The 13,421-nt window shown below is 42.9% G+C and overlaps 1 protein-coding gene across 1 annotated transcript in view; it reads right to left on the bottom strand.

The window, feature by feature from the left end:
• The window catches only part of UTP20 (UTP20 small subunit processome component), a 64,768-nt gene extending 54,107 nt beyond the window's left edge, over positions 1-10,661 (bottom strand). Inside the window, exons 1-12 of the mRNA XM_038173081.2 lie at positions 10,506-10,661; positions 9,969-10,049; positions 9,108-9,174; positions 8,782-8,914; positions 8,168-8,356; positions 6,593-6,674; positions 5,405-5,542; positions 4,817-4,972; positions 3,040-3,186; positions 2,395-2,529; positions 1,134-1,211; positions 266-444 (exon numbers count right to left, since the gene is read on the bottom strand). Coding sequence (XP_038029009.1) covers positions 266-444; positions 1,134-1,211; positions 2,395-2,529; positions 3,040-3,186; positions 4,817-4,972; positions 5,405-5,542; positions 6,593-6,674; positions 8,168-8,356; positions 8,782-8,914; positions 9,108-9,174; positions 9,969-10,049; positions 10,506-10,550 — 1,430 coding nt within the window. The 5' untranslated portion in view covers positions 10,551-10,661. The remainder of the gene's footprint in view (positions 1-265; positions 445-1,133; positions 1,212-2,394; positions 2,530-3,039; positions 3,187-4,816; positions 4,973-5,404; positions 5,543-6,592; positions 6,675-8,167; positions 8,357-8,781; positions 8,915-9,107; positions 9,175-9,968; positions 10,050-10,505) is intronic.
• Positions 10,662-13,421: the final 2,760 nt, after the last annotated feature.

Raw genomic sequence — 13,421 nt, forward strand, 5'->3', positions numbered from 1 at the left:
GCAGAGTTCACAATAAAGTTTAACTACCCAAAATGTAGCATGCATTTTGGTGTAACGAATCCAAATCACATCTACTGCACCACTCACTAGCTTTTTTTGTTTGTTTGTTTAATTGTTTTGTTTTTTAAATAAAAGCGATAACCTTTCCAGAGCAGTACCTCTTCTCAAATAATCTCAGAAAGAAAAATGGGATCCCACTGTATCACTTCGCAGGCCTACAGCCATGCAGCCACATGCAGTGTTTGCTAAACTTGAGAAGTCTCACCTGACTGATGATTCAGTGAAAACGAGAGGATACTTTTCAAATGCCATTGAACCAATGGTAGGAGGCTCTGCTTTCACCAGAATGAGTTTAGCCAAAATTGCCATTGCCTCATCCTTTACAAGGGCGTCCGTACCAGAGAAGCAATGCTCAATGTACTTTAGAAAGCATGGAAGAAAATGCTAAAGGGGAAAAAAATAAATGAAGGTTTAGTAAGTCTTTGTCATCAAAACCACAAGAAACACATGTTTGGCTACAGAGGAAGCCAAATACACACAAATGAACTACCAACACACCAGATGTCTCATCTGTTCTGGTGCCCCAAGTCACCAACACAGAGATACCTTGTCACCCCAGCCAGGACAGTGATTTGATAGAAAAATTCAGTCTGCCCAAAATCCAGTCTTATCAGGACTTTCCAGATCCCCGACTTTGCTTTCCCATCCTGCTCCTTTTAATTTGTTTCATTCCTCTCAGAGACCAAGCCTGGAACTGGTGATATCAGACATCCCTTACTCTTCATTTCCACTTACCTTCTCCAAAACTCTTTCTCCTCACCCTATCCATAATAATTCCACACCTTTACTTTTCAGCAGACACACTTCTCTCTGTGAACTAACAACTCTAAGCATCGTTACCAAGTTCTAACACTATGACACAGTCAACCTCTTTTATTCCTTCAAGATCATGCCGAAAGTTTAAATAAACATCATGTCCATATATTGAAATGATTCAGCATACAAGGCAAATAAATATACTATAGATTTACCAATTGTTGAAGGACTTTCCTGCTCAGGTGTCCTTACACAATGACACCTCACACTCCCTTTGGCAATAAAAATAAACAAAACGCAGAAGAGCTTCCACCTACCCTCTCAAATTGCTTCATTGTAAACATCGTTTCAGAGAAGTCCAAAAGGAAGCGCCATTCAAATTCACTTCTGAATACCTGCAAGATGCAAATGAAAGGTTGACAGGAACATATTTACAAGAGACATTTTATACTTAAGTCTCCATTATCCATGGGACATATTTTCTGGTTTATCAATGAACCATGCAGTAACTCTCAGACACCCAGCCTCTCTGTTCACAGACAGCATGGTTTGTTATGCAGCCACACAGAGTGATATTGTTTCCAGTCACAGCATAGGTACAGAAACAGCACAGCCCTGTCAACAACCCCTGTGGGATACAAACTGGCTCCATGCAAAGATAGCTTAGGTATCTCTTTAAAGTGATGTGGAAAATGTAAACTAAAGTTGTAGTACTGTAGCACACATGCATTGCTAGAAAGAAGCTTAGGCCCAGAAGATCTTTGGGCTCTGCATTCTTCCTGTATACCTCCCAGCACGCAGGACCACACCTGAGGTACACACAACCATACCTAGCTGCACCTCAGTGGGGGAGCCAATCTACATTGTTCTGAAAGAACCAATACTGGAACAGTTCCTGACTGCATGTGGAGTTGGTGCCTCTCAAGGCTGAGGTGTGCAACATGGAAATATGCACCCAGAACTCCTTTCCCAGACCCTTCACGTTATAAGGACAGTTTTAAGCCTCCTCCAGCTTAACAGAAGCCCACACAAGTACAGTGAAACGTTTGAAGGATCACATCTGAGCAAAACTGGACTCATGCCACAGGCAGAACCAATCTTACTTCAGCACAAGCCAACACTGAAGTCCACGTGAAACGTTTTTAAAGAATTGTTAACAGCCTTATTTTCCCATTGCAAACCTAAGTGTTCAGCAGCTTAGTGGGAAATGTACTTCAATGTTCAACCAAATCCAACTCACCGACTGGCTTCAAAATCTAGGTGAGAACATGCTCTCCTCTCTGTTCTCCCTCCTTTCTCCTCAGATTCTGTAGGTGTTCAAAGCAGGGCCTGTTTTTCATTGCAAATATGTCTGCCATAGTAGCAGCATTATAGCACACTGACAGACTGTGCAAGACTCTCAAGGAGTCCCAAGACCACAGCAGGCATTATTTTAGGCATTTTACAACTTTCCTCTTATCAGTGCAAAAAAACTAAAGGGAACCTTACAGTCTGTTGCCCAGAAGCGGAATGCCCTGAAATCATGCTGCTGTAGGGAATTTGGACTCTGGGATTTCTACTGTAAGAAGTCTTTGTTACCTTCTCAATAGCTTCCTTGGTCAATGAATCAGGCAAGAAAACATTTTCAGCCAGTAGTAACGCAGAAATTGCATTCAGCAGGGTCTTACAGCAAGATGGCAAGAGATTGGATGTTTGTAACATTTTTATTAAAACCTGAAACAAAAAAGAGAACTGATATTCATGCATTAAGACGTGGTGATTGTCTGGTCTGAATGACCTACATGGTCTCTGAAAGAGGAGGACACGGTGTTCTAAGCTTCAGCCCACAGAAATGAACCCTACTTGTTCTATCAAAATTTGAAGGCATTAAATCTGTATTTGAACCCACAGGGTAAATCTGGTGGAACTTCACCACCATAGATACAGGTCTTGCTTTCCCCCACAGTAGCAGAGATTACGGCACAGCACAGCCTCTATACTCACCTCATCATCTTTCTTTTCCCCTTGCTTATTTAAAGGACTACACCAGCATTACACGATAGTGGAAAACTTCCATGGGACTGGAGAGGTAGCAATACTCCCAGTAAAACTCTGTTCACTTGACTCAAATCGTAAAACTATTTATGCAGCAGAAACATTTCAGGATGCTGCAGCTGACCATACCTCTTCCAGGTTTAACTGATACTTCTTTGGCAAGCCATACAAAGTGATGGTTTGACCTACCTGACAGACGTTTTCAGGCAGCGAGACTTTGGATCCATTTGCATGTTTCAATAGGATCAGATATGCTTGCAGAATCCTTTCCATCTGCTCTGAAACCATACTGCAGTTGGCCTTAGTTATTTTGCTCTGCAAGTCTAAGAGTGACTCCTGTTTAAAAAAAAAGGAAAACAAAATGATTCAGATAAATGATCAGACCCTGTTTCACTTACTGCTATTTGAAAGCCATTCTAAAGTATCACCATTTCATCAGACCAACAAATTACTGCTGACTCCCTCACTTGTGTTCAACAAACTAAACCTTCCAGAAATACCATGGGATTCCCATTTTGTAAAAACAAGCATCCTGAATTCCTTGGACAGAAACATAAATACCTGCCAAGATAAGGTGAAAAAACTACAAACCAAACATGGAAGAGAAAGAGGACTCTTCTCCAAACCCATGATGGTATGAAAGCACCCAGCTTCCACTGGAGATCACCAGAATTTAAGTGCTTTTATACTTCAGCATCCTTATGCTAACATGGATTCTGAGAGGCTATTCATATAATCTACATTGTGTAGATAATGGAGTTGCCCTGGATCACTCTCATCCATGTCTCCTTCTGTCAAGAGAACGTAAAATCCTATCCTTGGTCCTATGAACTGAACCCAGTTTAGAGACCTATCATAGATATTGGCATCATTTTCCTCTGAGGATGATACTGAGCACAACTAACCAGCTCCCAAGGTAAAAAAAAAAACAAACAAGCCTTATTAAATAGAAAGAGAACTATGTCATCAGTTCCTAAGATTTCATCACAACTGCAGGTGACAGATTCCAGGATTAAAAAACATCCAGTGACAAACAGTTCTGTGTCTAATTAACAGTCAGACAGCAACTACTATCATACTGTGTGAGGCAGGAGGAACAGGATGGGATTTTCAAGGTAACTGGACAGTCACAAGTAGAGAGTTCCCACTACCACACAAATTGGACTGTTTACCAAAATTGGAAGGACCGCCTTCAACTAGGTTTGCCTGCCTACCATTTCTTCCAATCTTCCATTTCACCCTTCTGAGAAGCAAAACTCACAGAATATGTTGTCAACTGCAAGAAGTTTTAACATCCCTTAGCAAATCCCACTCCTTAGGAAGAAAACATCTAAATGGCTATCAGGTAAGTAAAAACCACATGCTAAGCCCTTGCTCGTTGTTCAACATCACTCTGACTCAGCAGAGCACAGCCCATGGTACACAGCTCTACTACCTCAGACCTCTGGGTGTAACCATGAAGAGGCAACATGGGAACACCCGGACTGAAAACAGCTTGGGATTCGCAACACTTGTCTCTGAGGCTTAAATGTGGCTCTCCAAGTTCAGCCCAAGTCTTTGATGTAAAGAGAGCTGCAGCAAAAGGCTTCCCCTTCACCATCACAAAGTGAGTTTGGAAGCACTAGTAGGTTTAGTTTAGTAGTATAAGAAAAGCTCTAACCCCAGCAAGGGGCCTGCAATACCTGTCTCTGCAAAGGCAGACCCTACAAACCCTCTTTGCCCAGATGTGCGACTGAGCCCCAAGGCTCCTTACTAATCACAGGGCAGCACAGCCACCTGATTCACTCTGAACTTGCAAAAGAAAAGTGGGATTTTTTTCCATACACATGACACTGTAGTTAATGTTTCCAAAGGATGTAAAACCCAGTTCTGGTCTAATAGGACAAAAATAGTTTTCTTGGTAAGTGTGCACAGCTTTTTTTCAGCCTCTTGTGAACAGAAGAAAAAAAAATGTAAATCAGTGTACCTCCAGACACTTGAAAACAATATCAAAATGCTCCTTATGGATATGCACTGCAGCTGATCTGATCATCTGCTCATAGGCTTCTCCAACAGTTATCCATGGTAGTTCAATCTCCTTTTCAGTAACTGGCCCCAGCTTTACCAGAATTAACTTCACAGCCTGTACAAGAAAAGAGCATATCATATCCTTATACTCAGAAAATAAATCCAGCAATTCTGAAGTTTGTTAGAGCAAGATACTATTAAAATATTTTAGCGATCTCAATTCTCTCTAGAATGATTAGTGGAAAAAATAGGCTATCACTTAAAATCTGAACTGTTTTTAGATTCATCTGGAGGGTATAAAACATGTATAGCATTATCAAGCAGTACCATTTTAATATACAGAAATATCATATAGAAATGACAAAAAAAAACAACCTTCCGATCTCAGGAAAGATTTTTAGACAGCAGCTTTCAGATCCTGTTAAATAACGAACAGTATGTTCATCACTAGGGATCTACTGAGGTGAACAAGGCAACACTCAATGGTTTCACAAAGCGATCCATTACAGCAACATCTACACCAGCTATCTTTTTTTCTTGTCTTTACCGTCTCTGCACAAGAGTGGAACATGTTTCGAACACCCTTGCACATCTCAAAAAGTAGTTGTCCTACACCTTCCACCTTCTTAGGGTGCTCCCCCAGGTCACGGAACATCAAATTGAAGAGAGCATTTTTATCAGAAACCTACAAAACACAAGGATAAAAAAAAAAAGTCATCTTCTATTCAGAGTTACCAGGCGAAAAGATGTAATTAAATGGCTCTACAGCACCATGTTATTCTTCTAGTCCTGTGCCTTTCCACATCAGTTCAAACTCACTATTTCTGCGACCACCAAGGAAACTCTAAGAAAAAGTCAGCTATTCAGTTGTTACAAGTCCTCTTGCCTAAATGAACATGGGCCTACTAAGGCCTATTGCAGATGAAATACAGCCTTTTGGTTACTCTTACGATTTTAGAGTTAAGCATGTGCATAAATGCACCACTAAATTGGTCCCAACTGAAACACAAAGGTCACCGCTCTGGCATGGAAAGAGACGTGTATCAGCTGAAAGCAGAATGCAGTCATCCAAAACTATAACAACACCTGGGAATACTGCAAATATTTCTGACCTCAGATTCTGAAACCCTCTGTGCCTGAGGACTTCACTCAAAGTTCAGCAACTTTGGAAAACAACCGAACAAATGTGCTTTATTAAGGTCTCTCAACTCAGGCCAGTAACGGGGATACCCAAATTTGCTAATCATTCTCAGGAATTCTGTTTTTTGTGTTTTTTGAACAAAAAAACCAAAACAACAAAATAACAACTGCTGCCTTTCCTTACTCCATGAAAAGCTGCTGTTTGGCCTTAACTGATCTGCCTGTGAACATTAAATAATCTGATTTTCAGGATTGCAAAAAGGTTGTCACAATAACTTTTTCTACAAAGGCTTTAAAGCATTATTGAAAAAGCCAGTGAGAAAATATGTATTTACAAACCAAAGCCTCCCTTTTGCAAGATGACCCATTTGGTTTAAGTATTTTTAAAACAGAGAATGCTAAGGCCTCTATTTGCCACTGCTGATATGAATTACGTGACATACTCAGCAAAACGTTCACTGAAAATCACAACTCAAGACATGCAGAATGCCAATTCAGGCCCTGTAAGCTCTCATTTACAGAGAACTTATTACATATTGAAGCCACAAGCCACCACAGAATGGAGAAAGAGTCAAGGTACAAACACCTCACTTACCTTTCTCATTAGAAAGACAAAACTTTCAGCAGCAAAGTTTCTGATGTGAAGCTTGTGGTGAGCCAGCAGGGTGCTGTACAGGCTACAAAGACACACAATAATAAACTATCTTAAAGGGAATGCATCAATTGTTTTAAAAAATTATGTTTGCAGCTTACATTGTCATGTCTTACAAACACCAAGAATCTGTCCTTCTAGAGAGGGTAAATACCTTCCTCAATTCCATTCCTTCCCACCCTCCAAGTGTAAAGAACAGTCTTGCAAAGATCAAATGATAACACCAAGCTTAAGCTGCAGACTAAATACCTCAAACAGCTCTGGATCCACACAGATCCAATTGCAGCATCAAGATTTTCAGCAGATGCATTCAGCAGCACTAAGTGAAAACAAAGTTGATTTGATATACCAGATTTCTACTTCAGCTGAGCCAACAAGCTCTCTTGTGCATGTAAATTTTCCAAAGATACAATTTAGAGGGGTGACAAGTATTTGCAGTTCTCTGGTAAATATCAGTAATGGTTACAGGTGGCTTAGCACATGTTAAGTGCAGAGAGTGATGCCTCAGATTCACAGCCAAACAGATGTTTTTGCAATATGCCTGACAACTTTTGTGGGTTGGGGAAGAAATCTGTAACCCATCTTTTGCTCCATCTGCTCTGAATTGAAAGACTGAAGGCTTCTAGTAAGAAGCAACATGGACCCACTGACTATGACAAAAAAAATAAATAAATAAAAAAATGCTACCAGAGTAGCATAAGATTGAACAAGCAATCATAGTGGGTAAGACCACAGGTCTGTATTCAGTATCTAGCAGCAGCCAGAAGCAGGTACCTGGGAAAAGTTTAAAAACAGGGCAAGCACATACAAAACCAGCTTTTAGCCACCTGCAGCTCAAGGACTTTTCAAGCCAGAAGTGGTTCCTATGCATTTGGAAATTCCCTCAAACTTGGTCAGTTTCCCTGTGAGCTTATGCCAACCTTCTACGTGCACAGCACCCTATGGCAAGGAATTTCACGGCATACAAAACTGTGCACTGCTTGTCTGCTTTTTCACTAAACAGACAGGAAGAAGTTAAGCACATAAAGGCAACAGCAGCAACAGCAGCAATTAAAGACTCAAAGGAGTCCATTTAATGTCATTAACTCTAGGAGTCTGCAATTGGAAAAGACAGAAATGATACAAATATGACTGAGTTACTTGACAGGCACCCAAGAGACCTGTGCAGAATTTAGACTTGTTTAAACTGTCATTGTCTTTCTGAGTTTTGTCTACCCAGCTGAGGTACCTGCTTTTTCTCCTATCACCACTTGCATCCACCACACCGGGAGAAAAGAGGGCCAAACACTCAAAACTGCAGACCAACCTGTACCCCTTCTCCAATGCAGTGCACGTGCAAGTCAGGGGGATCTAAAAGGAGCTGCATACGATAACACAGCTCACAGTCTGTTTCATAAAGCAGAGAAAGCATGCTAACAACTATATACTGAAGCATTAAGCCAGATATTCATCTGGAACTGGCATTCCTATAGCATTTAATAACTGCTGATCAAGGCAGACATTAAACACAGCCTTTACCTGTATATGTTACTTATGTCCTTCACCATCAATCTCCACAAGTATTTGTAGAGATAGGAAAGAGAGGTAAAAGCCCATTCCAGCAACTCTGTGTCCTGTGTATCCAGTAGATTGGTGATAGCCAGGAAGAAGTCATTGAAGTGTGGATAGAAGTCAGCCTGGAGATCTCGAGCCAGCTGCACCACTAGACTGTGTTTCAGACAATACAGTGTTAGTTTATTTTAAAATAAGCCAGTAAGAACCTAGACAAGCATTGCTTGCAATTTAGCACAATCTCTTTGAAAAGACGGCATCACTCTTACTTCTCACTTTCACTTAAGTATCGTCATTCACAGCTGCCTAATAGATAAGTTTGAAAATTCAAAATACTTCGAGTAGGTAACATTAAACAAGATACAGATGATCAATGTCAACCAAAGCATTTTTTTTCTAAAGACTCAGGACCGTGAATCTCTAATAGATAAATGCCAATTATCTAATCCCATTTTGGGCATCTCATTGCTATACTTCTTTCCTCACGTACAATAAAGAAAAATAATACTCACAACAGAACTTGAATTACTTACTTGTAATACCTTCAGATTTCTGACTACATTTTGTCAACAAATACTTACTCTAATAAGGGTTGATAGGCAAGACTGCCTTTGACTTGCAAATGTGTCTTCAAGCTCTGCACAACAGTACTTTGGTAATAGACGAGCTGGTTGAAGGACTGGCATTTGTTGGCCACTTCTTTGTAGAACTGCACTGTAAAGCACAAAAAAGAAACCATGAAAATTCTAGTCCAGTTCCTGGTCAACATAAAGGAAACTAAAAACTAATAGCTCTCCAGAGCCCAATACAAAATTCAATGAATAGAAAATATCCCAGGAGGCTCTGGATGCAGAAGAAATGTATTTTTACAGTTTAGGGCAAATATCAACAAATAAAAATTAGGTACCAAAATGCTGAGTAAGGTTCAGTTCCCTCCATTTCTGCAGTCCTTCAAAAAAGTAGGTTTCAACCTCCTGTCAAAATAAAGACAAAATAACAGTTTGTCAGCTCCTGTGAAAACAGCCTGTAAATATGAGAGGTTTAAATGAAAAGAACTACCAAGTGCTTCAAACATTTTAAAAATATCTTAAAAAACTGTGATGATTTCATTTCAAAGGGTGCTGTGGAATTTGCCAGAAAATAAGACTTCTGTTTCTATGTTCAAAAAAATATTTGAAAATATTTTCTGGTGATAGGACTCATTTACATAATTGTTTTTTAGACTTCCGTTGACTGGCCTTCATAATCTAAGATGCTGAACCACAAAGCACACAGCACAAACACTGTGGGATTTCTTTTGGCATCATCACAGCTATTGAATGGGAAGTTCAGAAAAACAATCCAGCAGACCAGGAGGCTATAACCTGCTAAAGACTGCATTCAGTGATGATCTACAGGACACACGGATGATCTTTAAAGACATGCACATGCTGTGACTATTGCAACTACTCAGCATCCTTAGGTCTTTGCAGGACTGGACCTAGAACTGCTGTCAGAGCCATGTCTTCTATGCTCAGAGGCCCACGAGCTACATGGATGTGATCAGAGTGATGCTGTCAAAGAGTCCCTATGGCAATACTGTGAAATATTTCAAGAAATGAGGAACAAAGCAGGAAATGAGACTCCAGAAAAGGCAACTCTTCCATGAGCTTCTTTGTAATTCCCCCCCTCCCAGAGAAGTTTTTAAGTGGATATTTCAGGGAGTGTGACTACTTGTGTTGTGATCTGAGATCCTCCTGCAGAAAACCACTGCTGTCGCTTTTCTCACCTCAGCATAACTTCCAGTTCTGTCAATCCGGTGAATAATATCAATATTAACATTACTTAAGCGTTCCGAAAAGGTGAGAAACTGTAAAACAAAAGGACATACACGTTTTTGCTCTGTTCTCAAAACTCAGGAAGCCCTTCTTAATAGCATGCACACTACAGACAAAGAACCTGGTGGACTATCAGTTCGCACTAATCCATCTGCAAATGACTCAATTCTGATCTTAATGCAAAAAAAAGAGCTCACGGTACCAATGAAGGAGAGGACGTTTGTAACTGAAGAGAATTAAAAGCCCACCCCACAACACCTTGAGCAGCCGGCTGCTCCCCGTGCACCAAAGGGCCCAGCGCAGAGAGCCCTTAGGACCATGCGCCCCCAAAACATGGTGAAAGCGATGCAGGAAAATTTATCCACCTTCCCCCAGATGCCCAGCGGTGGGTACGGCTAAATTCAGCCCCCGTGTCTCCCCCAGCCCCGTGTCGGTGGCACCGCCGCCCCGTTACCAAACCCTAGCGGCCCGGCGAGGCGGGCGCTCACCCGGTGCGTGTTCCCCGACTGGGGGGCCGAGGGCTTGCCCGGCATGGTGGCGGCGGCCACACGTGCGGCACTATGCGCTGGGCGCCGCCATGCCGGGCAGGGCTGCTGGGAGCAGGGGGAGGAGAAGGAGGAGGAGGAGGAGGAGGAGAAAGCAGACCCGTCGGCGGAAGGGGCGGGTGGAGGGGTTGGGGCTGGCTCGGGTCGAGGTTTGGACGTCTCCCGCCTGCCCCGGAGCGGAGGGGGGCTTCGCTGTGTTGGCCGCGATCTGCGTCTCCCTGAGGAGTCTGGCCCGAGCTCCCCTCCGTTTTTGGGAAATAGCGACAGACTGTCACGGGCAGACAGCGATAGGGCAAGGGGGAGTGATTCTAAACTAAAAGGGAGATTAGATTAGATGTTAGGAAGAAATTCTTCACTGTGAGGGTGGCTTGCATAGCTGGCACAGGCTGCCCAGAGAAGCTGGGGATGCCCCATCCCTGGGGGTGTTGAAGGCCAGGCTGGATGGGACTTTGGGCAGCCTGACCTAGTGGAAAGTGTCCCTAGGAGGATTGGAGTTAGATGATCTTTAAGGTCTCTTCTAATCCAAGTCACTCTATGAAAGCAGGGAGGAGGTTCTAGGTAGATGGACATAACTGCCAGCTAAGCAATGATGGCAGGGGATGAAATCACAGAATTGTAGGCGTTGGAAGGGACCTCAAGATCATCAGGTCCAAACCCCCTGCCAAAGCAGGTTCTCTAGAGCAGGTTGCACAGGTAGGCATCCAGATGGGCCTTGAATATCACCAGAGAAGGAGACTACAACCTCCCTGGGCAGCCTGGTCCAGTGCTCTGTCACCCTCACTGTGAAGAAGTTCTTTTCGCATGTTGGTGCAGAACTTCCTGTGATCCATTTTGTGGCAATTGCCCTTTGTCCTGTCCCTACAAACCACTGAAAAGAGGTTGGTCATATCCCTGTCTCCCACACTTCAGGTATTTATAAGCATTGATAAGATCCCCTCTCAGTCTTCTCAAGGCTGAACAGACCCAGGTCTCAGCCTTTCCTCATAGGGAAGATGCTCCAGGCCCCGTATCATCTTTGTGTCCCTCTGCTGGACTCTTTCCGGGAGATCCCTGTCTTTTTTGTACTGGGGAGCCCAGAACAGGACACAGTACTCCAGCTGAGGCCTGACCAGGGCCTCACCTGGTTGTTGCCCCCTGCTTTTGTTAGACTTTTATCCAGAGCTCAAAAAAGATAAACAAACAAACAAACAAACAACAACAACAAAAACACCAAAATATCCCAGACGAAGTAAGTGCAAACTAATGCCTCACAAATAACTACGGACTGATATGCTGACAGCATGCTGCTGTGCTCACGGAAGTACCAGGGCCTGTGGGAGCTTCTGGCTGTGGTTGCAATTATGGAGGTAGAAGGTGTGGGCTAGGGAGATAAGAGGTGAGCTGGAAGTTGGTTGAAGCTTTGGTTTGGGCAGATGCATTATGAGCAGCCCCAAGCTGTGTGTGTCATCTCGTGAGGCAGCTGACAGGGCTGGGCAGTTTGCTTTTCCCCAGCCTGCCTGCCCTGCCTGTTAAAGGCAGCTCGAGGCCACCCTGAGCAACCAGGCAGGCAGTTACTCTGCAAGCCACCAGGCTGGACCTGAGCATGGCTGAAGTGCACGTGGGGACCCACTGCTCTGAACACACTTGACAGGTTAAGTGCTGCCAGGTGTATCCAGAAAAGCTGCCCAGGGGCAGCTGTTAAGCTGTTAACACGATAGTCATCTGGACAGGCAGGGGAGCATGCTCACTTCAACACCTGCTCCCAAAGAACCACAGGTTTTGGAGCTTGCTCTTCTATGGGAATAATAATAATAATAAATAAATAAATAAAGACTGCTGGCATTTGCATTAATCAGAAGAGAATGTGTAATTTAGGCATTGGAATTTGAAAAGTTCAGCTTGAATGCCTTCATCCCAAATGTCTCCATGGCAATGTGCACCTATGAGCACGTGGACAGGTCTAGATCCACAGAAGAACTTAGTCACCAATATGCCACTGTTTAAGTGTACAAATACCTCTCTGGCTATGATTAGTAAATTCCCCTAATATGCTCCTAATATACATATTGTGAGCTTGTGGAAAACAGTCCACAAGATCTTTTTTTTTTTTTTTTTTTTCCTGTTATGAATAGCATCTTAGAGTTGTGCAAATTCCTGGGATGCGTGTGCTCCAAAATCATCCAGGGGTAAGAATCAGCTCTACCGTTCATGGAAAGCATCAGGGAGAAGAGCTCAGATGTGCTTTGCCTGTTGCAGAAGAGGCATCAACATGAATAATAAAAGATGTTAGGTGACGTTTTAAAAAGTTACAAATGCTACTTTATGTTTGTAGGCTGTCAACTTTGCAAAAGAATGAGCCTGGCTACCCTGCAACCACTGTTGTGTGTGAGAGCTGCCTGAAGAACTGATGGACTGCACTTCAGGCAGCACTGTGAATACAGTGCTTGGAGATATGTCTGAGTGAGCCTCTGGGGAGTAGGTCAGGTACCGAAACCATTGTGGCCATCAGCAGTAGTGCTGAAACCAGCTGGAAGGGTTCAGTGATACAAAAGATCCCTTGTCTGCTTCTGCATGAGCAACATCTAAATTAACAACATCCTGCCTACAAGAACTCCTCTGACTGCAGTGCCTCAGGCCTTAATCCTTCACATTTCCAGGAAGAGATATGACTCTCCCACCTTTGGGCAGGCCCCAGCTCCAACACCCTGTGATTAAATGGCAGGCCCAGCTGTCAAACAGTCTCTCCTTCAGAAAGCCATGCTAACAGCAAGCAGATGGCCTTCTGGAGTGATGGTTTATTGGTAGTAATACCTGCAGAGGCACGTAGTGGAAACTTCTAAAACAGCACGTGTGTGCCTATCAAATTAGTCACCTATGCAG

This window comes from Anas platyrhynchos, chromosome 1 (assembly GCF_047663525.1).
Source record: "Anas platyrhynchos isolate ZD024472 breed Pekin duck chromosome 1, IASCAAS_PekinDuck_T2T, whole genome shotgun sequence".
NCBI classification, from domain to species: domain Eukaryota; kingdom Metazoa; phylum Chordata; class Aves; order Anseriformes; family Anatidae; genus Anas; species Anas platyrhynchos.